Below are 23,487 nucleotides of genomic sequence, written 5' to 3'. Positions count from 1 at the left end.
AGTCTCACTGGACCCTATTCCTTGTAGCCAAGTTCAAGATCTTCACCCTGTTATCTGGAGGCTCTTTGGGATCTGGCCCCTACATCCTTCTCCATGCCCACCTGTACCATGCCATTTCTCACTTACTCCATTTCCCGTACTGGATTACTTGTTTCCCTTACGAGTAGAAGGAAGGTGGCTTTGCAGTTTCATGACATAACCAAAAGGTTGGAGATGCGGAGACATGTGGTTTTATAGGAACAAAGGACGTTTTCCAGGTGGGAGTGGTGAGGCTGGGGACACTTGAATCCTGGTTGCCAAGGTGACTGCACTTTTCCTTTTAGTACCCAAAACCAGGTGTCACTGAGTTCCAATCTGTCTCCTTAGGAATCTTTTTACTGTTTCCCTTTTTACCCTCCACCTCCCTCACTCCATGGTACATGCTCCAGCTCAAAATTCCTCTCACTTAAACTAGAATCCTCCCGGGCATGTCTCCCCCGTCGATTCTGATGCTGTCACTCCTTTGCCAAAACACCCTGTGGCTGTTGTCTTCCAGCATAATGTTGAAATCCTCACCTTGCTCCAAAATGTTCTATGTACTCTGAAATCAGCCTCAACTCCTTGTGCTGTTGGTCCCTGCCCATGTGAGTAGCACAGCTAAGATGGAACTTGGTCTGTCACTGCATTGTGTGGGGCACACTGCTCCACTGGCAGGCCTGCTGAGCCACGCCTGCAGGTTTTCACATCTTGGCAGGGACCCTCCGCACTGACTCTGGGCTTGACCACATGGTTGGTTGGTTTTGGCTTGTGGTGCAAAAGCACTTTTCAACTGGGATCTGTTCTCTTGGAAACTGCTTTGGAGACATATGCTATCAGGTAAAGAGGTCCAGCCACCCTAGACAGGTTACATGGGACAGATGCTGTCCCAGCAGGCCTCAGCTCAGGTGCCAGCCATGGGAGTGAGAAAGTCATCTCAAACATCTCAGCCCCAGGAGACACCACAAGGAACACTAGGACCTTCCAACTGAGCAGAGTCTGGACTACAGAATTATAAGGAAGAATACATCTTTATTGTTTGAAGTCACTAAGCTTTGGGGGTGAGTTGTTGTGCAGTAAAATATAACTGAAACACCATGGGCCATTCATTTGAATGTTCCTTCAGTAATTACTGGTAGGCTGCCTGCTAAAGCTGGAACATTCAACATCATGCTGAAAGTGATATAGCCCCTCCAACCCCCACTTCCCGCTCTCATGAATTCTTCAGTCACTCAAGTCCTTCAGGTATTTATATCCTAGGAAAGGTACATCTGTGTTAGGCTAGGCGCATGGCCACATTGAGCTTAAACCACAGGCCTTGCCCTTATGAAACTAACATAAAATAAGCAAATAATGGGGAAAACAGGGTTTCATTCACCCTCATTCCTCCAGGACCCAAACTGGGCCTAAACTAACAAACAGTAGGGACTCACTAACATAGGGACTGAGCTGGTGAAATCACCTTGCCACCCAATATACCAATTTCCCCTCCACCCTGCTGAGCCAAATTTCACTGAAGTATCACATCCTCATGTCCACTGTGAAACCTTACATGCACCGCCATCCACTAAGTCTCTAGCTCCTCTGTCCAGGACTCACTGGCCCCTGCCATCAGTTAGAATTCAGGTGACCTGCAAGTGATGAAACCCCAAATGAACAGTCACTCAAACAGTTTAACTCAGCTAGGTTAACTGATACCGATATGGGTCGTCACAGCGTCAGGACCAATGCTCTTCTGATCCTGTTCTGTTCACACTGATTGGCCAGAATTTACTTACCTGCCACACCAAATTTCAAGAGACCTAGGAAACTGCCTAAATTCAGGCAGTCATCTCTTCTGCTCTGTTACAGCCCTGATTATCCTGAGACCCTCCTGAGGGCTCAGCCCAAAGGAGGTTCTCTGGCAAGTCAGAGCTACCCTGACTGACTGCTTCTCTGTGCCAGGCACCACTACCCACCCGACATGCATGAACTCATTTAGTCTTCACAACTGGCCCTACAGTCTAGATGCTACAGTTACTCCAGCTTTATAAAGTACAAAACCAAGTTCAGAGAGACTGGGTAACCTACTCGTGGTTACACAGCTCTTAATGGAAAGAACTGGGATTTGGACCTAGGCAGTCTGGCTCCAAGGCACCTGCTCTTCACCACCACCAATGTCTGCAAAACTGAACTGAGTACGGGACGCTGCTGGCCAGAGCCACCTCAGGGACCCTCTATTCCGTAGGCTGGCTGCACTCCCCACAGGAATCCCATGCCCAGTAATTGGGGCTTTCCCCAGAAACAGCAGAGACCATGGCCCTGATATGGAGCCCCCTCCTCCATGCTAGTGACAGACCAGAGGACCAGCTACTTCTAGACCTTTATTTCTTTGTGAAAAGGGGAAAAAAGAATAAAATAAAAATGGCACAGTTGACACAAAAAAAACCACTGAGGGGGAGGAAGGGAGGTGAAGTAGATTGGGGAGGGGTCCCCATTACAGCAGCAGGAACCAGTGACCCAGGATGCTCACCGCTCTTCCTCCTCAGGTAGGAGTGGCCACCCCTTCCTCCCAGGGTCACTGCCCTGTTCCACCTTGTACTCCCCCAGCCCCTTGGAAGGTAGACAGTAAGAAGTCAGATTCCCAGGCTGGGGAGAAGAGGAACCGTGCTGGGGTGGGGCCTGGGGTCAGACCATGCACAGGGAGTGACAGCCAAAGGCCCCCTGCTGTCTCCCAAAGGAGGGAACTTGGGGCCTGGGGGTGGACACCAGAGGCCGGCGTTGGCTCCTCTTCCAGCATCAGGCGAGAGACAGAACTGGGGGAACAGGAACAGGCGGGAGTCAGAACCACAGCTAGCCCGCCCACAACTGCTCCTGTATCTCCTCTGCCAGGAGCTGCCGCTCCCAGGCCTTGGCCCTCCTTGCACACCACCCTCCCGCTGGGTCTCCGCTGGGTCTCCGAGTTCTCAAAGCCTTACCAGTCAGGGCCTCCTGAGCAAAGTACTTGACATCCACATCCTGGTCCTGGGTCAGCTTCTCTAGGATGGGCTTGACTTCACTCTGCAGCGTGCTGGAAGGGGAAGGGGAAGGCAAAAGAAAAGGTGAGCTGGGCAGGGCTGGGGGCATGAGGTGCAGACACAGGCTCACACGAGAATTAAGAGGTCTCTGGGCCCAGAACAGGAACAGGAAGGTCAGACAATCTGGGCAACAGGGGCACAGAATCACAGAACCCACAAGTCTCTGAGGTCAGTGGATGGATGTCTTGCATCTATTTAACTTGTTTACTGAGGCCTACTGAGGATGAGATGTGAACAAAGGTAAATCCAACACTCTTCATTCTTGCCCATGAGGAGCTTGGGCTAGGAGTGAGTCAAAGCCAACTGATGGTAAGAAACAGAGGAGAGGCAAGTGCTAAAAGGGAAGTACTTGACCCTCCGAGAGCCCAGGGGAGGCATCTGCTGTCCTGGAAGGACAGCACAGACAGTCCATTGTGTTGGGAAATGAAAGGTGTACTTCAGAGAGGCACTAGAAGTTGTGAGGTGGTGTCCTGGACCAGACGCAGAGAAAAGACATCAGAGAGGCAGGCATCATGGGTCCCCTTCCAGGTGACAGACAGCTCCTCTCCTTCCCCATATATTCATTCTCGCTTCTATCATCTAGATCTGTTCTATTTTTTAACTTGATATAAATGAAATCACAGGATACATTTTTCCTGGGTCTGGCTTCTCATCCAACAAAATGATGAGTCGTGTGAGTCAGCTTCATTGTCGAGTAAAGCAGTTTCTTTTCACTGATGAATAGTCTTCCTTGTATGAATAAATCAGTTTACCCACTGTACTGTTGTTGGGCTCTTGGGTTGTTTCCATGTCAGGGACAATGTGAGTAAAGCTACCACAAACATTCTTCTGTTAGAAATAAACACTCATCTCTCTAGGATATATACCCAGGAGTGGATGTGCTGGCTCACAGGGCATACCTTCACTAGAATTTCACCAGTTTTCAAGAGACTGCTCCCATCCACAGCCCCGCCTGCAGTGTACCAACACCAAACGACTGAGTTTTTTACAGTTTAGCCATTCTGGGGTGTGTTTTCACTTGCATCTTCCTGGTAACTAGTGATGTTGAGCGTCTGATCATATGCACATTGGCTATGTGGGAATCTCTTTTGTAAGCACACCTGCTCAAGTATTTTTTTTTAAGGTGTCCTGTCGGGAGCGTGCACTGCAAATGCCTCCTCCTGGTCAGTGGCTTGCTCCCATAAACTCTCACAGTGCTCTCTCAATGAAGTTCTTCATTTTACTGAGGGACAACTTATTAATTTTTTCCTCTGGTGAGCTTTTTAAAAACCTGTGCCTATTACAAGTATTGAGGATATTTTCTGATGCTTTCTTCTAAGATATTTTTTTCCCCTTGATCTTTCTGATTCTGTTATCTCTAATTTTATGCACTCAGGTGAGTGGTTTTCCTCCCACATGCCTACCAAACTAACCCAGCCACCTATGGAAAACACCCACTTTCTTCCCTGAACTGCAGTGGCACGAGCTGAATACACACAGGTCTGTTTCTGTGCCCTTGATCCTGTCCCATTGGCCACTCGAATGCTGTGCCAACACCTCACTTTTTACTTATAGCAGTGTCAGAGTGAGTCTGGTATCTGGTAGTGCAAGAGTTCCAACTCCGTTCCTCTACAGGATCTCCTTGGCTTTTCAGACCTTGTGTTTCCATGTAAATTCCAGAACCGACCTGTCACTGCTGAGATTACACTGAACCTACTGACGCTGACTGAGATTACAGTGAACCTCTACATGAATTTGGGGAACTACCCCATCCAAAAATATTATGTAGATCTTTTTTAAGTTCTCAAAGCAGTGGTTTTATAGCTTTCACTAGAGGTGTACACATCTTTCATTAACTTGACCCCTAGGCATTTCATGGTTTTGGTGCCCTTATAAATTACACACACACACAGATATTTGTATTTGTTAATTTCATTTTCTAATGATTTGTTGTTAGTATATAGACCTGCCACCCTCTCACCCCTTCCCACTAGGTGAGGTAGGTCATGTGAATTCTCACTCTAGACCTGAGGAAACTGACACCTTGGGAAGAAGAGACCCACCACAATGACACAGAAAGGGAGGAGCAGTGCAGGGTCTCAAACTCTAGGCTCTGTCTTCAGAGGTCAAAAATTAAGATGACCAGACTTGCCCCGCCAGCATTTAAGGGTCAGTACAGGCCTCACCTGTTGTCCAGGATGGGTCCTATCTTCTGCAGGGACTTGGCCACATTGAAGCGCACGTTGGCAACAGGGTCCCCAGCCATACGCAAGACTGTGGGCAGCATGTGCTTTGTGGTGATGTCCTGCCCACAGACCTCAGAAAGCACCTGGGGATGAGTGGCAGAGGGGTGATTATCCAAAGTTCATAGCTAACTCCCACTTCCCTCTTCTTCTGACCAGACCACCCCAGTGATCACCAGGCCTGAGGATAAAGCTAACCAATATAGGGACTCTGAGCCCAGAGTTACCCTCCCAGGGGACAATTTATCTTCCTGAAGTTCCCATCTCCCCTAACACCTTCCTAACACCACTATCTCCCGGCCCAGGTAACTCCCAGCCTAGGTGGTCTGGGACCCATCCCCAGACTTCCCTTCATCCTCTGGGATGGGCTTGATTCCTAAACCCCGGGACCCCTTCCTTAGTTCAGTGGTCTCCAAGGTGAGACATGGGTATAAATTATCTGAACACTTAGTTATAACTATTTTTAAATGTTATTTCCTTTTGCCCTGGCTGATGTGTCTCAGTAGATCGAGTGCTAGCCTGAGAACCAAAAGGTTGCTGGTTTGATTCTCAGTCAGGGCACATGCCTGGGTTGTGGGCCAGGTCCCCAGTTGGGGGTGTGCGAGACGCAACCAACTGAAGTTTCCCTCACACTTCGTTGTTTCTCTCCCTCTTTTTCTCCGTCCCCCCCCTCTCTGAAATTAGTAAATAAAATCTTTTTTAAAAAAAGAACACATTTTTAAAAATGTTATCCTTTTATTTCTAGCCACATGTATGGTTTATTTGTAGTGACCAGGAAGGAGCACTTGCTCTCATTACATAACCATTCTAAGCCCTCTGCATGTACAACCAGGTTATCGTCACAGCCTGATGAATGAAGTGCTGTGATTGCCAGCACAAATCCTTTCCAGATGAGAAACCTCAAGCACTTAGAAGTGAGGTCTGCTTCCCTAGGTCCGTAGCAAATACATGCAAGAGCTAGAATTAGAAAGTAGGTCTGTGCCCTGGCTATTGTGGCTCAGTTGGTTGGCGCATCAACACATAAACTGAAAGGCTGCGGGTTCAATCTCCATTTGGGGCATAAACAAGAGGCAACCAATCAACTTTTCTCTCCTCCTCGCTCTCCCTCCCGTCCCCCCTCTCTAAAATCAATAAGCACGTCCTCAGGTGAAGATAAAAAAAAATAAAAAATAAAAATTAGGTCTAAGCCCTGCCGGGTAGCTCAGTTGGTGAGAGTTTTCTCCCAATACATCAAGGTGGCAGGTTCGATCACCAGTCAAGGCACATGCAAGAATCAACCAATGAATGCATGAGGAAGTGGAACAACAAACTGATGTTTCTCTGTTTCTCCCTCTCACTCACTTCTCTCTCTAAAATCAATAAAAAAAACAGGTCTGACTCTAGAGCCTGCACACTTTCCCATTCTATCATAAACAAATATGCATGACAATGTGTGGGAAAGGAGAGGGTGCTCAGAAAGGTTTGGCTATCACTGCTTCAACAGGTCAAGCACCCCTCCATTGTCCTGGGTTTCCCACCAGGCAGGTCCCATCCCCCTAGAAGCCCTGAGACTCTGACTGGGGGAGCCCCAACCTCTGGCCTACAGTCTCCTAGGGTTACATCCCTGCCAGCCCAGGTACCCACCACTTCCCCACTCCTAAGCCAACTGTCTCCCTTGAGGACCCTCCACCCTCCCTCTCCCAGGCATGCCTAGTTCCTAGGGATAGGCCGGTGGGTAGGTGGGGGTGCTCACATTGATGCAGAAGAGTGTGGTCATGTGGTGCAGGTAGTTGGGATCCCCAGACATGGCCAAGACCTTGGGGATGATAGTGGCATGGGCCCACTCCTTCCCAAACTTCTCCACCAGCTTCTTCAGGTTGCTGGTGGCCGCCTCGTGGATGGCATAGACTGCAGGAGATCAAGTGGGACACAGCAGGGATTCAGAAGGTGAAGGACTGATGTGTGTGGGATCCAAGAGCCAGTCTCTACTGCCTCGTGAGCAGCCCCTAGGTCTCAGGCCCCAGGTGACCCAATAGCTCGTCACAAAAGGGCTCTCTACACACTAAATGTGGGCTTTTCTTTTCATGCAGTATCCTCTCAACAGCCCCAAGACGAAGGTTCCATTACTGGCCTCGTTTTATAGATGGGCCAAAGGGCTTTAAGAAGTGATATGCTCAGGCAAAGAATTTAGTGCTTAGCACTTGGAATGGTGCCTGATACAGACAAATGTCAACTTCTATTTTTTTTACCAGTCTTAGTGAAAAGAGTGAGCAATGCTCACAGTGGCTCTAAAATGCTGGGATGAGAAGTCCCACATTTTATAGAAAGTGTGGTAGGTGACTTGCTTAACAAGCATCAAAAGCCAGGAGGTGCAATTCAAACCCAGGCCTGTCTGCTCAGTGGCCCTCGGACTCTCCACTATACCAGGCGGGCCCTGGGTGATCTGTTATGTCCCCCTTCAACCCTACACCTCTCCAGGATTCTAAAAAGCAAGAGAATTGGCCCATATCTGATGAGCATCTGATGCACAGGAGAGTGACTCCAGCCTGCTCACTCCCTGCACTGGCCCCAGCCAACCTGCCACCCATATTCCTGGAGCCCCATCTCCTCCTCCAGCCCACCGGAGGCACTCACCATGATCCACGAGCCAAGCCATGCACAAGGAGTTGAGTTTCTCATCAAAAAACTCCACCCCCTGCCGGAGAAAATGAGTTAAGGGATGGAGGGAGTCTGGGTGGTTTCCAGCAAGTCCCCACACAGACAGACAGACATACACTTCTCAGCTTCTCCGGAGGGGCTCCTTTCCCTTCTTTTCCTAGTTGAATTCTATGCATATTCCAGGGCCCTATTTCCTGTGTCCCTTCCTCCTACTCCCTTCACAGTCCTCACAGCCTGCAGTGCCAGTCACAGCTCCCTTGTCTCACTGTACCATCACTAGGCCCTGGCAGTTCCTCCCCTGGCAGTGTGCCTGGCACCTGGCCTCCTCACTCACCAGCTGTCCAGCTAATAGGGGCATGTACTCAATGATGGCCAGCCGCACTCGCCACTTGGCGTCCTCAGCCAGTTCCACAATGGCAGGGAGCAGGGACTGGGACAGCTGCCGGATGCCAATCACCTCATTTACACAGTCCAGGTTGGAGATGATGTTCAGCCGCACCTCCGGGCACTGAGGAGAGGACAGGAGGGTTCTGAGAGCATGCACTGCACATGGTGACCCAGGGCAGGGTGAAAAGAGCTCAACAGCACCAACTCTGTGTAACAAACATCTCCTGAGGACCTACTACTGCCCAGGCCCAGATCTCAGCCCTGGGGACACATTAAAGGCACACAAGAAGCAAGCAACATGGATTATCAAGGGAAGCAGCTTTTCAAATCTCGTAAACAGCACAAGAAATGTTCAGCTATTTTGAAGGACTTGCAGGACTCATAGTATAAAAACATGGAACCCTGGAAAATATAAACATGTAATAATCCCACTATGCTGTTTGCTAGCTGGGAGCCCTTCTGGATATCAAACTGTCACAAGGAAACATCCATCCAGCCTCAAAGGGTGCGTAAGGCTATTCAAGTGCCTACCACAGAGTCTGATCCACAAATGGCTTAACACTGTGGGAGCTTATCATGATCATTTCTATTACTTTTATTTTCTCTGCTAGTCCTTGAGCTCCGTAAGGAGCACGTCTCATTCAACCTTCTCTCTCTCTCTAGTACCCAGCATAGTCTGTGGTCCATAGCAGGTGCTCAATCCATTGCTGCTGAAAGAATGAACAATGAAATAAAGTATTTTTAAACTGCCTGTTGACTATCAATATTATGAGCACTGATTTATAATACATATATATAAACCCCATCTACCTTCCATAAAGTATGTGAAGCAACTTACAAGACAAGGCACATGAACACAATTAATTCTTGTTAATTGAAACAGAAGCTCTACCAGATCCTTGTCCTACGTCACATATTCTGGACAGTAGACCCACCAGCTAACAATCCTTTCTGACGCGAATCAAGTAAGAAATGAGTCAATGAAGAAAGTAAGCAAGTACGCAGCGCAATGAAGGGTTACTAAGCAGACTGGCACATTCCAAAGGTTGGTCTCTAAGCTCCTGGACTATTCTGCCTGGTTAGTGTTTGTTTACCTGGGCTCCTGGGGCCAAGCCAGATAGACTGTGCTAATAACCCAATTTATGCTGGGGACCTGGGGCCATGAACTCTGAGGGAGTGCAGACACAGTAACTAACTAAGGTCAGCCAGGCTGGTGGCTCCATCCCAGGCTGAGGTGAACTTCCCTAGCAGCAGCACTTCGTGACGCCACACATCATTAGTGGGAGATGTGAGTGCTGTCCATGTGACTCCAGGGGTGGAGGACCACCGGAAGCTGGTGGCCCTGTACCTCCCTGGCTGCGGGACTTCACTCTTTCCTCAACAATAGCCTTGGGATTCCTTCCTAACACCCGCATCTATTCCAGCTCCTCCATTCACCAGATTTAAGTCCACACTCCTTCTCTGGCTGGGGCCCATGAGACCCTCAGCCATTGCCTAGCACTCTCTCTCCTTTTATACCCCAGGCCAACTAAGCTAGGGATGCTCACATGACTGGCTCTGGTTAATAGGGTACAGGGGTGTGAGTAGGCTGATGGGTGCCCTCTTTTGGGCACTGCTCTTACAGGTCTAGGCCTGCTGCTGTCCAGTGCCTTCTCCCTTCATGCTGGCTGGGAGGGGCCAAAAATCAGAGCAGCTGCCTCAGACCCGGAGGGCGCTGAGGAAGGCAGAGCTAAATGCCCATGTAGGCCCACCCACCTCTGGACTATTGTGAGAGAAACAATTCTCCGTCTTATTTAGGCCACTGTATTTTGGGGGCTTAGCGTGTACCGCAATAAACATAAACCTGTACTGTCATGGAATCACCCACATATCTCTCTCCACTGCCAATCTCTGAGGATCAGAACCTTCCTGTCTTATTCTGGTACTTCCAATGCCCAGGAAAAGGACTAGCACAGAGTAAGGGCATGCAAGACAACTGCCCAATAAACGAACGAGTGACTGCAAGTCCATCGAGCCCACATTCACTCATCAGAGATCTGGGCGTCTGGGGATTCTAGGAGACAACTGGCCAATCTGAGAAAACAGCTGACCCACCACCAGTTGCCTCTGCAAACCTGAGTTCGGAGCCTGCCCAGTGCCCTTACCTCATCCTTCAGCTGAGCCAGGAAGAGGGGCAGGAGGTGCTCAATGGTGTTGTCTTTGCCCAGGATGGGAGAGAGGCCCATGATGACAGAGGCCAGGGCCGATTTGACATGTTGGTTGGCATCGGACACCAGCTCCTGGGAGGGAGAAGGGGCAGCCATGGGATTAGTGGCCAAATATACTCCAGTGCCTACGAAGCTTGAGTCGTGGTCTGCTTTTGCCCTTGTCACTCTTGGTGCAGAGTCAGCTTAGGTTACAAGGGGAATTATGATTTCCTTCATGTCCCACCTGCTTTGAGTTCAATGACCCCTGTTCTGGCAGTCCCCATCTGATCCCAAAGCACTGTGGATATGGGGACTCAGTGGCCTTTGAGGGGGAAGCACTCCCATGTTGAAGCTCAGCTCCCAGTCTCAGATTTTGCCTCCCCTCAGGGTTCCCAACTACCCAAGGTGGCCTAGTCCTAGAAGGCTGGGAACTCAGTTTGCATCTGGTTGTCCCTAAAACCCGATCTCCACCCTTCTGTTTGGCAGGCTCCGGTCTGCTCTATTTCTCCCCCTAAATCCCCTTTACCTTGATACAGGGCAAGATCTGGGTCATGATCACATTCTCCCGACAGTCAGCTGAGAGATTTTCACAGAATTCTGTGGACAGGGGAAGGGAGGAGGGAGCAGTGAGACCTGATGTCCTGGTTCTACCCCCACCCACTTGCACCTCCTGGCCCCCACCCACTTGCAGTGTTCTGGTTGCCAGCACCAACCTTTGACCTTGTGGGAGGCTGTGGCCCTCACCTCAGCCTCACAGTCTTTCATCAGGTTCTGGAAGGCAGGGACCAGGTCTGTCTTGGTGATCTCAGGCCCCATGGCTTTCTGGAGCTGCAGAAAGGGCAGGAGGTGAGGGAAAGTGAGAAGGTTTGGCAAGCACTCTGGGCAAATGAGACCAAAGTCAAAATTAAAGGTACCAGAGTTAGGGGCAAAAGTATGACCCTAAGCATTGCCAAGACCTAATCCTGGCCCAGGGGGTGACTCCAGGCAAGTCTCTGGGACTATGAGCTGAGGTTTCCTCACTGTGTGGGGAAGCTGAGCAGGAGAGTTATGAGTATGGCTCTACAGTCCAATTGCCTGGCTCAAATTTACTTATCAAGTTCAACTGTGTGAACCTGAATGGGTCAGTTGACATCTCCAATCCTGCTTCTTCCGAAGCAAAATGCAGACCACAAGGGTACCTACTGCATGGTGGTGGTGTGTCTACATGAAAAATAGTAAGAGACCTCCATACGGCTCAGGCTATTTGGGCTGGGTTTTCCGTTACCTGATCCAAAAACATTCTGATATAGTGGCTCTCGCTGTTTGATTTACGCACTTTTTTTTTTTTCTTTTTTAAAGATTGGTTACCAGAAGCACTTAGGTAATTAAGGGGCAAGAAGGCATGCTGGGCCCTGCCTGTCCTGACACAAGGGTTCTCCTGCAAAGCTGGGTCTTGAAGACCTGGTAGGCAACAGGGTGGTTTGAGGCTTAGAAGGAAATAAACAAGTAAAGATCTTGGAGGGCCTAATGCTACCCTGGGCAAACGTCACCTTGTATTCATATAACAGATGCACTGTTTAACCACCTAAGATCCCTGCCCTCACAGAGCTGAGCTCTTATCTAACCCCAGTGTGAACCAGGTCACGCTGTCCAGGGGCCAAGGACAGGAAGGAGCTTCTTTCACTGTGATGCTGAGGCTCCCAGCAGAACTGCGGCAGCACAGCCACGTTGTACTAACATTTTCGTAGAGGAAAACGGATGATCCTGGGAAATGTCATCCTCAGGCTCCAAGTCCTTCCAGCAAACACCAGGGGAAATATTCATACAGAGACAGGGAGACAAAGGGTAGACTGGCTCTGAGGCCTCTCTGCTTGGGCCCTGCCTATCTCTCCACTCCAGCTTCCTCTCTGAAGGGCCTCCAGGGGCCAGCCCTGAATGTGCCTGCCTGTGCTTGCTCTCCCCTCCACAGGTCCTTTGCACATGCTGCTCTTTTTCTTCATCAGTTCCTGCTCCAGCTCTTACCCGCTCATGTTCTAGAACCAGATGTCACACCACCTCCTCTCCTTAGCATGTCCACGCCCACATATGTGTCAGCCCCAGCACCCGGGACACTTGACTATGACATTTATCTCCCTGGACATTCCCCTTTAGGCCCTCTGCTCCATGACAGATGGGAATGTGCTGAATTCACAGCATTCCAGTGCCCACCAAAGAACTGGCGCTTGACACACATGCTAGTGGAGTCAAAGCACATCTGAGTGCCATGGAAAGAGCACTGTCCCGGGAGTCAGAGATATGGGATTTGTCCCTGTTCTATCTGCCTGTGGTGTCACTGACTCGTCAAGCATTTGGGCAGTGAGATGGGGCTGGCCTGTGCTCCCCCCACCAAGATTCATATGCTGAAGTCTCAACCCCCCAACATGTCAGAAGTTGACTGTATTTGAAGACAGGGTCTCTAAAGCGTTAAAGTGCACTGAGGTCATGAGGGTGGCCCTGAAGCAAAACGACCGCAGTCATTATAAGGGGAGATTAGGACAAACACATGCACAGAGGGATGACCACGTGAGGATACACGGAGAAGACAGCCATCTGCAAGCCAAGGAAAGAAATCTCAGCAAAACTACCCAGCTGACACCTTAACTTCAGACTTGTAGCCTCCAGAACTGTAAGGAAATGGAATATACCCAGTGTGTGATGTTTTGCAACAGCAGCCCCAGCAAACTCATACAGACTATGTCGTCCCTTTTGTCCAAGGACAGAACATTTGATCAGGTCAGGAAGGCACGCACGCTACCCTTCTCTGCTCCTGGGTGCCCTCTCCCATAGAACCTGGTCCTCAGAGCCCTTCTAACACGGCGCTTTAAGGTGCCACTATCAAGCAACCAGGTTGGCGTGTGAAGTGAGGTCCGACGGAATGATCAGAGATCGCACTGCTCACGCACCTGACGATGTCACCACGATGACTAAAACCCAGCTGCTACATGTGCCACCCCTTTGCATCTGAGGGCCTCACTTTGCCTATATGTGAAGATACTGTCAACAGTCCCTCACCTACCTCTGTGAACTTGTCGGCCACCATGTATCGGACACGCCAGGACTTGTCCTCAGCAGCCTGGCGCAGGGTGGGCATCACCAGGGCCTCCAGATCCTCCTGGGGCAGGAGCTGGGCGATATTCACACATGCCTCCACTGCCAGCAGCCGCACCGAGTCCTGGGGGGAGGATGGGGGCAAAGAGAGGGCAGCAGAGGCCCCATTAGCACTGGGATTCCCTTTCGGATGCAGGGCCCACTAGAGGGAGGGGTTGGGGAGGGCCAGAGAGCAGAACCCACCTGCTCATCAGAGGCCAGGTTGGAGAACATGGGGATGATCTCACTCTTGACGTTGTCCAGCTCCAGCACCTTGGCAAACTCCCCCAGCTTGGAGGCTGCGGCCCGCCGCACCATGGGGGTATCATCTGAGCACAGGTTCCGGAAGTACCTGGGGGTCAGGATGGGGCTTAGGAGGAGGAATCCTGGGACCTCAAGGCAGCGGGCAACATGGCAGAGAGGAGCAAGCAGACTGTAGTCACAAAGGTCCTGACTTTGCTCTCTGCATCTTCCCTGCCCTATATAATAAGCTGATAGGGACAGTACCTATCCCACAGGGTCATCGTGAGGCTTAAATGAATTCACATGTATAAGTCACTGCACATGAGTCTGTGGAGAACCGTAGGTGCCAATTACATTACAATGACTACATAAAACTGTATAGCTGACATGCTGGTCTGGGGCAACTCAAAAGTTTTACTTTTCAGCAGTGACCTCTCCTGTTGGAGACGCAGTAGGCTGCAAGCAGATCTCTAAGCACACGTGGGCAGCTGTCCGCCTGTACTCTGCGTGAGTAAGGGCTCAGGGCCTAGGCTTGCTGCGCAAAAGTCTGTGGGCTTGGTGGGTGCAGAGAAGTCCAGAAGGAGGAGAAAAAACACATTAATGGAAATTTCCATCCAATTAAAACCATTTTCATTCATTCTTCAGGAAGGAGAGTCTTGCAAGCAAGGAATTCCCTGAGGTATCAGGCCCAGGGGGAGGAGAGTGGAGGAGGCTGAACCAAAAGACAGTGCATCTACCATGGGTTCTGCACCTGGGGCAGGCCTAAGACAGTGCCACACATCATCTGTTACATGCTTTTATGTGCCACATTCTGTTCTAAGCACTTCATATGCAGTCATTCTTTCAAATCCTCATAAGAACCAATGGGAGAAGGAACTGTCATTTCCATTTCATAAATGAGCAAGAGGCAGTATCTGGATTGGAGATCAGGCCTTTGGTGACAGCTTCTCCCAAGAGTGGGGAGTTGGGGGCTGAGAGAGCTCAGGGGTGTTTGGGACCTGGGGAGGCCTAAATAGGCTGGGGCTTGAGAGAAGCAGACCAGGCTAAGGGGGAGGCTGAGCTTCTCAGGGGCCAAGGCCGGGACTCACTGTCGAAGTTCTGCCTTCACAGCACTGGATACACGGGGGTAGCAGACAGAGAAGAGGCCACAGGCCGAGGTGCGGGAGGTGAACCAGTCGCCGCCCGCCAGCCGCTTCACCAGTGGCACGAAGTGGGCCTCCAGGTCAGAGGGTGAGTGCTCGTGTGAGATGGCCCGCAAGGACTCCACTGCCTTGTCCCGCACCACTGTCTCCTCCACTGTGGCCAGCGACTCCAGGGGTGGCTACGGCACAGAGCATGAGGTCACAGGATGGCTACCTCCCCACCACCCCTGGCCCTGAAGCCCCGACCCTCCATGGGTTCATTTTCTCCAGAAACCTTCTGCGATCACCCCACCCCAGCCTTCAACCAGCATGTCTTCTCTTAAGAACCACAACAAGCATCATTTAGAAGTCCTTAAGGGAGCTTCAGTGGGGTGGGTCTAGGAATCTCAAAATGGTACATGTCACTTTCTTTTCCTTTAAAAAAATATCTTTGGAATATCAAGGTAACTCTCCCCTTCTTTTTTAGATTTTATTTATTTATTTTTAGAGAGAGGGGAAAGGCAGGTTAAAGAGAGGGAAAGAAACATCAATGTGCAAGAGATACAATGATGGGTTAACTCTTGCATAACCCCAACAAGGCACCTGGTCCACAACGTAGGCACATGCCCCAACCAGGAATTGAACCAGTGACCTTTCAGTTCACAGGTCAGCACTCAATCCACTGAGCCTCACCAGCCAGGGCAATACATGTCAGTTTCTGAGAAGAGGGCCACAACTGTCACTAGCTTCACACTCCAGGCTCTAAACTAGGCCACCTAACCCCAGGGCCTCTAAGGGCTAAAATGCACAGCTGTGGTTTCTGACAGGCAACTGCATCGAGAGCTCACATTAGCATGGGACCCCAGGGCTCAGAACTGCTCAATGGTTTGTTAGTGTGAGGCCCGGAGGGACACTTGACTAGCTCACCTCTGTGTCCCCAGAGTCCAGCAGAGCTCCTAGCACAGAGCAGGAACTCAGTAAGCACTGACCTAAGGAAGGGGGACTCACTCTATGCTGTTCAAATAAAGGTGTGGAGGTCTGAAGTCCTGTGTGGCCTGACAGATACAAGAAAAGGAGGCAGGAAGAAATCACAAAGGAAAATGCTGCCAGGGCCCAGGTAGTTAACAGAATGAAGCACTGAGCAAAGGTGACAGGTGGGGACAACAGAGAGAGGCAGAGAGCATGGCATGCAGCCTGGAAAGGAAAGCTGCTTCCCAGATCATCAACCATCACTGAAGGGGTGGGGGGACGACACAGCTGGTAAAAGCCAATCTGGTTTTCCAAGAGTGGCCAAGGGCCAGATTTTAAATGTAAAAAAAATCTCATTTAACCTGTGCTACATTATGGATGGACCTTGAAGACATTATGCTAAATGAAATCAGCCAGTCAGGATTCCCGTAGATGCAGAAGGTAGAACGGTGGTTTCTGAGGGCAGGGGGCGTTACGTTACTAGTCAATGAATATAGTTTTCCTTTGGGAAGGTAAGATGCGAGATGGATGGTGGGGATGGCTGCTCCACCATGTGAATATACACAGCACTGTACACTTAAAAATGGTTGAAACGGTGAAAATATATGTATATTTTACCACAATAAAACATTTTAAAACAAATCAAATAAAGACATTTTTCAAAATCTCATTTACAAAAGATTGGCAAGGATTCGAGAGGAAAGTGTAACGCTGCGCCAGCCCAGGGACCCCCCCAGGGTGAGGCCTTTGTCATAGGTCCTACTAACTCCCAGGGTTTTGGGTTCAGGGACGGCTCACAGGGGTGCGGTGGGAGGGTGATGTCACTGGGCTACTGCAGGGACTGGCACTCAGTCAGCGTTTACTGAGTGACTGAACTGGAACTTACAGTAACCTTGTTATTGTCAGAGGCCTGGGGACCAAGGCTGGGCAGTAGTTAGTTATGGGCCTGTGCCCCAGTAGGTTACTGCAGAGACAGGTTCTTGCAGTATGGTGCCAGGATGGCCCACACCAGGGTCACCCAGGAGGGCCCCCCAGCACACACCTGAAGAATCAGAGTCTAGGGTGGGGCCCAGGAAGGTGCACAGTCAGGAAACACCAAGTGAAGACCCATTGTGATGGGGCCTGTGTGACAGCAATAGAGGACAAGGTTCTCAAACTGAGACCAAGCAGGGAGGGAGAGGGAGAGGCTCTCAAAAAGACAAGGTCCAGACTCTCAAAGGGATCCGCCATTCCAAAAAGGTTAGAACTAATTCCATTTTACTACCACCAAGACGGAGGGCTGGGTTGGGTCAGGCGCCCTTCTGGGTTCCCACAGCTCACAGTCCTTGCTCATGTATGTGGGATAAACAAACTGCACAACAGCTGTTTTCCATATCTCATAACCTGTCAAAATCCAGGTTAACAGCTTCCTCCTACAGGAGGTCTTCCATGACATCCCCCCCCCATCTCATCTAAACTGGGTTAGGTACCTCCTCTGGGCTCTAAGTAAAGGCCCCGGCTTCCTTCTTTCCCAGCTCTGAGCAGCCTTTGAAGCATCCCGGAGCCCTCTGAGGATGGTACAGAGAAGAGGTAGTGATTAAGAGGTAGCAACCTGGGTTCAAATCCTGACTGCCTCTTTCCAGCGCAGGTAATTCACTCAAACCAGCAGTGCCTCAGCTGCTCATCTGTAAACTGGGGCATTTCTCACAGGGTCACTGTGGGACGTGATGGGTTACTGTGCCTCGGATGCTTGGCACATACACCACTGAGCACTGAGTGAGTGTTAGCCACTCTGACCTGACTCCCGTCTAGGTTCCCAGCACTGTTGGGCCCAGAGGACCTCAGGATGTCTGCGCTGGCCAGTACCAGAGGTCACATGTGACTGCTCCCCAGAAAGAAGTGTGGGAAGATTGGGGTTCACCTCACTGAGAATGCTCTGGGGGAAGACTCTGCCCTGACTGGGGAAGGACCCCTGGGTGCCAGTGCTGGCTCCCAGTGAGCCTCAGGCCTACCCCACCTGTGAGCCCTGGAGTTCTTAGCAGTGTTTTCTGCTCAAGTCCTCTGAGAAGCTGCTGAAAGCTATGAATTCTCTCAGAAGAGATGACAAAGGCCAGCAGCTGCAGAGGGTTCCATGGAGTTCAAGGGCCCCTTTCAGGCCAGTCCCCAGACCTCCCATTCCTCTTGTTACATAGCCCTGTTCTATGAAAAATGTAAACAAACTCATTCACATATAATTCCCTATGTACGTACACATATTATACATGTACACACAGGTGAACGCTCAGATACCACCAATGAATGGCAATTATCAAATTCCCTTAGACTTAATGCTGTTTGGGACAAAAGAAATCACCACCACATTTGCTGAAATCCAAGATGTTTTATATACCACTAAAAGCAACAGTGGTTGCTAATGGTAACTGCAGGACACCATCAAGTGCAGAGGCCAAAGTCTGAAATGTGTCTTTAGAAACCATGAAATACAGAATGACTTGGGGGGAACGTGAACGCTCAGGGGTCTGAGGAAGAGAGAACCACGGCCTGGGCCAGCTCTAAGACGCTTTCTTCCCAGATCACAGGACTGGAGTCCCCCCTTCTCCTCTCCCAGACAGCAGTTACTGTTACCATCTGACCCACGTCTGTGTCCCTGGCCATCAAAAGTGCAGGGCCAGACAGGCAGGCAGTGGGTGGGGGCCTGAGGGAGAGTCAAACAGACACACCCAGAATCCCAGCCCTGCCCCTTACTCGCAGTGCGACCCTGGACAAAAAGCTCACTCAACCTCTCGGTGTTCTGGTGGTTCATCCATAAAAAGGGACCTTCCCTACCCCAAGGGTGGACATGACCCCGTAACACATGCATCCATGACAATAGCAGCTAACACCTGTGCCTAACAGCTTCTTCTTCCTTTTTTTTAAAAAAAGATTTTATTTATTAAGGGCTTCTTAAGTCAACTATAAAGACGGGTATTAATGAGTTTCATTTAGAGATGAGCAAAGGACAGATCAGAGGGGTTAAGTAATTTTTGCAAGTCACACAGTAAACCAGTGGGAGAAGCCAGCCTGACTCTGATGCAAAGCCCTGACTTGTTGGATTAAAGTGAATGTCCAAGGCCCATCTGTTCTGAGGGGATGACCCCCCAGTGCCTCCGACATCGTCCCCTCCTTGACTTCCGAGGGGAGGGCAAGAGTACTTCCCCACATTGCAGACTCACCAGCAGGCAGTGCACATACTCAGGGCCTCCCACCAGGGTAGTGAAGGTTCCCAGCTGCTCCGCCAGGGCCAAGAGGACCTCATCCTCATCGTAGATGGTGTCTGTGGGACCAAGACAGACTCTGTTCCAGTCGCCCCCGAAGTCTAACCCCAGCCCCTCGGTGACCTAAGCAGGAACAAGCAGCCTCACTCTGCTTCCTCAAACTGTGGGCACCCACAACCCCCACACCGCCCAGGGCTACAACAGAGATCAAGGCACAGGCCTGGGTCAGATGACAGAGCACGCAAGTACCGCTTCTGCCCCGGACGAGGTATGGGACACAGGGTGAGTGAGATCACCTCTGAGTCTGTTCTGCACCTGTAAAATGGTGCTCCTCACCTCCACCTCTTGGCGAGGGTTAGGGAGGAGCAAATGGTCCACATGAGTGAGAGCAGAGCCAGTGAACGGGAGCTTTTGGGCTCAGTCCAGCTTTCATTCTCGGCACAGTCTCTCTGCCAGGAACCTTTCCCTTTGGCCTCAGAATTTCTTCTCCATCCTTTGAGACTTGGTTCGGCTACAGCTTTTTGCCAAGAGTTCCTGACCAGATCAGACAGGTCCCTTCTCTGGGCTCCCCCAACTCATGCCACCTTTATCAGAGTCCCTTGTCACAGGAGTCCAGGCTGGCTCCTCTCTGTGTCCCAGTTCCTGCCAGAGACCAGTGGGAGCCCAATCGGGTTTGCTGAAATAACTACATGACTGTGTGAGGAAAGAATGCTCTGTCCTGATGCTGAACCCTGATGCTGAAGACCTTTCCCTCCAGCTCCATCCAGTCTTCCCTGAGGTGGTAGAACTGCTGACCTCCACGGCAGTAAATGCTAACATCCCCTAGCATCTATGCTAGCATCGAAACTTCCTGAGTTTAAGTCAGACCTATGGCAATCCAGCCAGACTACATTTCCCAGACTCCCCTACAGCTAGAATGGCCACATGACTATGCTCTCGCCAATGGGTGGGAGTGGAAGTTGCAGGTTTGAGCTCCGGGTCACCTCTTTACCACAACCCTCTCATGATGTCATCACCATTGCCCCCATCTTGTGGGGCTACTCTTCTTTTCTGATGTTGAAATGTCAGGGCCTAAAGGCAGATATCAAGCTACTTCCCTTTGTCTCAGGGAACCTGCACTCAAAGGTCTTTGCCACAAAACCACAAGGTATGTTCAGGGCAAACCTGGGATTTCTGAGCATACTTTTCATTAATGTCTACCTGAGTACAAGTCTTTAAATGGCAGGTTACAGTGCAGCCTGAAACAGACACACAGGTGACTTGACTCACGCTAGAGCTCACCAATGTCTCACAAATTATGGCCAAAAATTACCACAGCACTGGTCTCTTTAACACAGTGGGGACATTATGTGGTAATTTCCCCTCATAATGCCGATTCTGAACCTTCTGTAGGTGGAAGCTCAGAGAAGGCTCTTAGCTAGTTCTGTTTGAAACACTATCAGCTTTTCTGAAAGACAGAGTGTATCTGCCATTTAGTATTTTGAACACTTTGTGATTTCTTGAAGCCCAAAGTAAAGAAAATCTGATGTCACCTGGGATTACAGTGGCCCAAAGAAAACTTCCTCTTAAATGAGTGGCTCTTCCTCAAGCTTACGGTTCTCATACTACTCTGTCCCCCACAGTCCCTTCACTTGGATTATTAGTATTATATGGGATTCTACAATATAATAAAGATACACATACATTACACTCCCTGAATCTTCACAATGGCCCTAACTGGTATTACATGAGTATTCCCCCTTTACAGGTGAGGCAATGAAGCCGTTGAGGCTGACAGAACCCAGCAGTCTAGCCCTGAGGTCTCTGCTCTTAGCTGCTGTCTCCCAAGGTGACGTCCTGCCTCTGACCTCCTTTCACCCATCCCACCCTCAATACAATTCTGCCTTACCCATAGGTTTATTTGTCTACATCTCATGCTCCCACCCTCTACCATGTATCTACAATGGCTGCCCTGCCTTCATCTGCTGGATTAAATCCAAACTGCTACCTGGTAACCCAAGGCCTGCAAAATCCAACCCACCATCAACTCCCCTGCTCCTGCGCCTCTCCCTGGTGAATTGCCAGGTTCCAGCCTGCCTCCATTTGCGGCTTCTTCCTGACAGTTTTCCTGTCCAGGCTGCCTCCCCACCACCTCACTACAGAATTGCCACCAGCATGCACTGAGCGTTTTCCCCAGACCAGGCTCCGTGTGAAGCACTTTATCCTCCCACCAACCCTGTGAGTTAGGTCTGACTCTTACAGATGAGGGAACTGAGGCAGACAGGCAGAGTGGCGAACCCAGGTTCGCCAAGCAGGTTGGAGGCTGGTTGGCACCACTGGGTCTCAACCCCAGGTTCCTCCAACAACTTCTTTTTCTGTAACTTTTTAACTGTTTTTTTTACACTTTGCATCACACCCCTTGTCCCTCACTGCCTCAGAAGTTATCCCTGTCTTAGCATTTGAAAGCTTTCAAGTCTCTCTAACAGTTCAGCAGTAGAAGCCACCTGTTTTGGGGCGACCTGCTCAATGTCACGTGTGCAGATGCCAACTCCTCACATGGCATTCACAGGCAGATACACCTCTGCTCCTGAGTCATAGCTGTGTCACTGTGGGCAAGTCCCTGTACCTCTTCAGGCCTCACTTTCTCATGTGTCAAATGAGAAAGGGGCAACAAGCTCCATCCCCTTCTTCCCTAGGACTGTCACTAGGTCCAAGAGAGAAGATCGGATGCAAGAAAGCTCATTAGTGACAGAGCTCTGTGTGACTGAGGCTTTCGTTGCAATTTTAATTCATATAAAGTTGTAATGAGAATAAAGGGAGAAGAGAATTCACTAGTAATTGGTGTCAGACATTGCCCTAAGCGCTGCGCCTCAATCTTCAGACAGGAGTGCTTAGAACAGGCTACTCGTTAATAGTTAAGCAGCACTTACCACACGCTGGCCACCGTTACAGCACTGTACATGTTATCTCAGTCTTCCTGTCAAGTTATACAATTATGCCCACTTCACACATGAAGAACTGGAAGCAGGCAGATATGAAATATATTGTCTGAAGTCACATAGCTAGGAAGTAGTAGAGCTTAGATTTGAACCCAGGTAGTAGGGACCCGAAGGCATAAACCAAAGCTGTGAGTTTGGAGCCAGAATGACTAGATAATATCTTCTCTGAGTCACTTCCTGACTGTATGACTTGAGGAAATGAATTACTTCATGTTTTCATGCCTCAGTTTCCTCATCCAAAAAATGGGGGCAGTCTTACCTACCTTAGGAATTGCTGTGGGATTAACTTGGATAATGATGGTGACTGACTCACTGAGCACAGGCACCAGTCTGGGGACTCTAGGTGAATGAACTCGCTTCTCAAACAAAGGGTTTAGCACAGTGCCTGGCACACAGTAAGTACTGGTGACTATTATAATACGTGTTCATCCCTATTTTACACATAAAACTATACAGAGTGTTAAGTAAGTGGTCTAAGTCACCAGCTTCTAATGGATGGAGTGCAATTCACACCTGCCTCCACCTGCTTCCAGGCTCCTGTCCCCAGTCCCTGCTCCTGACTTCCCAGATCATTTCCGCAGAGGACTGCACTTCTCTCCAGAGTCCCTGCCCACCCACGATGCCCAGCACAGGACAGACACTTACAAACGATCTGTTAAATCCATGCTGAGGCCCCTTATCCAGCAGGTACCACTCTGATAGTCCCCACTCCACCCGGGCCCCAGGACTGCATCTCATTACCTGTAAGGAAGGGCAGAAGCTCACTGCGGGTCCTTTCCACACCGAGGGCCAAGGCGATGGTGGACAGCTTCTTGATGCTGTTGAGGCGAAGCTAATGAGAACAAGAAAAGGAGGGGAAAATGAGAGCAAGCCCAGACTCAAGGGACTCTGACAGCACCCACAACTAAGTATGTGTGAAGATACCAAATAACTTGGTGACTGTCACTCGAGGTCACAAGTGACTGTGACCTTGAGTCATTAAGTTACCATGGGGGCAACAGCCTCAGCAAAGCATCTTTTGGGTCTTACTGGGCCAACACCCATGCAGTGGTGCTCTCTAAGATCATTCTGTGGAAAACCACAGCCCCCTCTCCCTACCCACACTCTCGCTCCCTCTTGCACTGTGGGACACACTACACATCAAACAGTGGCAGCCACGTCACAGAGCACTTCCTCTGTGCCAGCCCCAGTACTAGTCCTTCAATGTTCTGTATGTTTTAAGTCTTCTACAATAAAACTTCAGGGGAAGCAGTGACTTAGCTGCCTATCTCTTCTTTCCTCTTTGTCACCTTCAAGCTGCGTCTCTGGGTTCTTCTGACAGGTGGACTGTGGGGA

General features: G+C 50.1%; 1 protein-coding gene across 2 annotated transcripts; it reads right to left on the bottom strand.

Moving 5' to 3' along the window:
- Positions 1-1,193: 1,193 nt before the first annotated feature.
- Positions 1,194-22,980, bottom strand: LOC112303160 (serine/threonine-protein phosphatase 2A 65 kDa regulatory subunit A alpha isoform). 2 transcript variants are annotated; one of them, XM_053917948.1, is made up of 14 exons: positions 22,894-22,980; positions 19,133-19,233; positions 14,940-15,172; positions 13,813-13,960; positions 13,538-13,693; positions 11,217-11,331; positions 11,030-11,100; positions 10,462-10,596; positions 8,265-8,438; positions 7,907-7,967; positions 7,026-7,180; positions 5,237-5,379; positions 2,973-3,064; positions 2,366-2,810 (listed from the first exon to the last, which is right to left on the bottom strand). In XM_053917948.1, the coding sequence occupies exons 4-14, from the start codon at positions 13,924-13,926 to the stop codon at positions 2,794-2,796; spliced, it is 1,233 nt and encodes a 410-aa protein (XP_053773923.1). In that variant the 5' UTR covers positions 13,927-13,960; positions 14,940-15,172; positions 19,133-19,233; positions 22,894-22,980; the 3' UTR covers positions 2,366-2,793. The 2 variants fall into 2 exon arrangements, with proteins under 2 accessions (XP_071076595.1, XP_053773923.1); XM_071220494.1 differs by lacking the exons at positions 2,366-2,810; positions 19,133-19,233; positions 22,894-22,980 and adding an exon at positions 1,194-1,646 and having other exon boundaries at positions 14,940-15,040.
- Positions 22,981-23,487: the final 507 nt, after the last annotated feature.

The sequence above is a fragment of the Desmodus rotundus genome, unplaced genomic scaffold (genome assembly GCF_022682495.2).
Source record: "Desmodus rotundus isolate HL8 unplaced genomic scaffold, HLdesRot8A.1 manual_scaffold_54, whole genome shotgun sequence".
Classification (NCBI taxonomy): Eukaryota; Metazoa; Chordata; class Mammalia; order Chiroptera; family Phyllostomidae; genus Desmodus; species Desmodus rotundus.
Note: the sequence above shows the minus strand (reverse complement) of the source record. Positions and strands in the feature narration are given on the sequence as shown.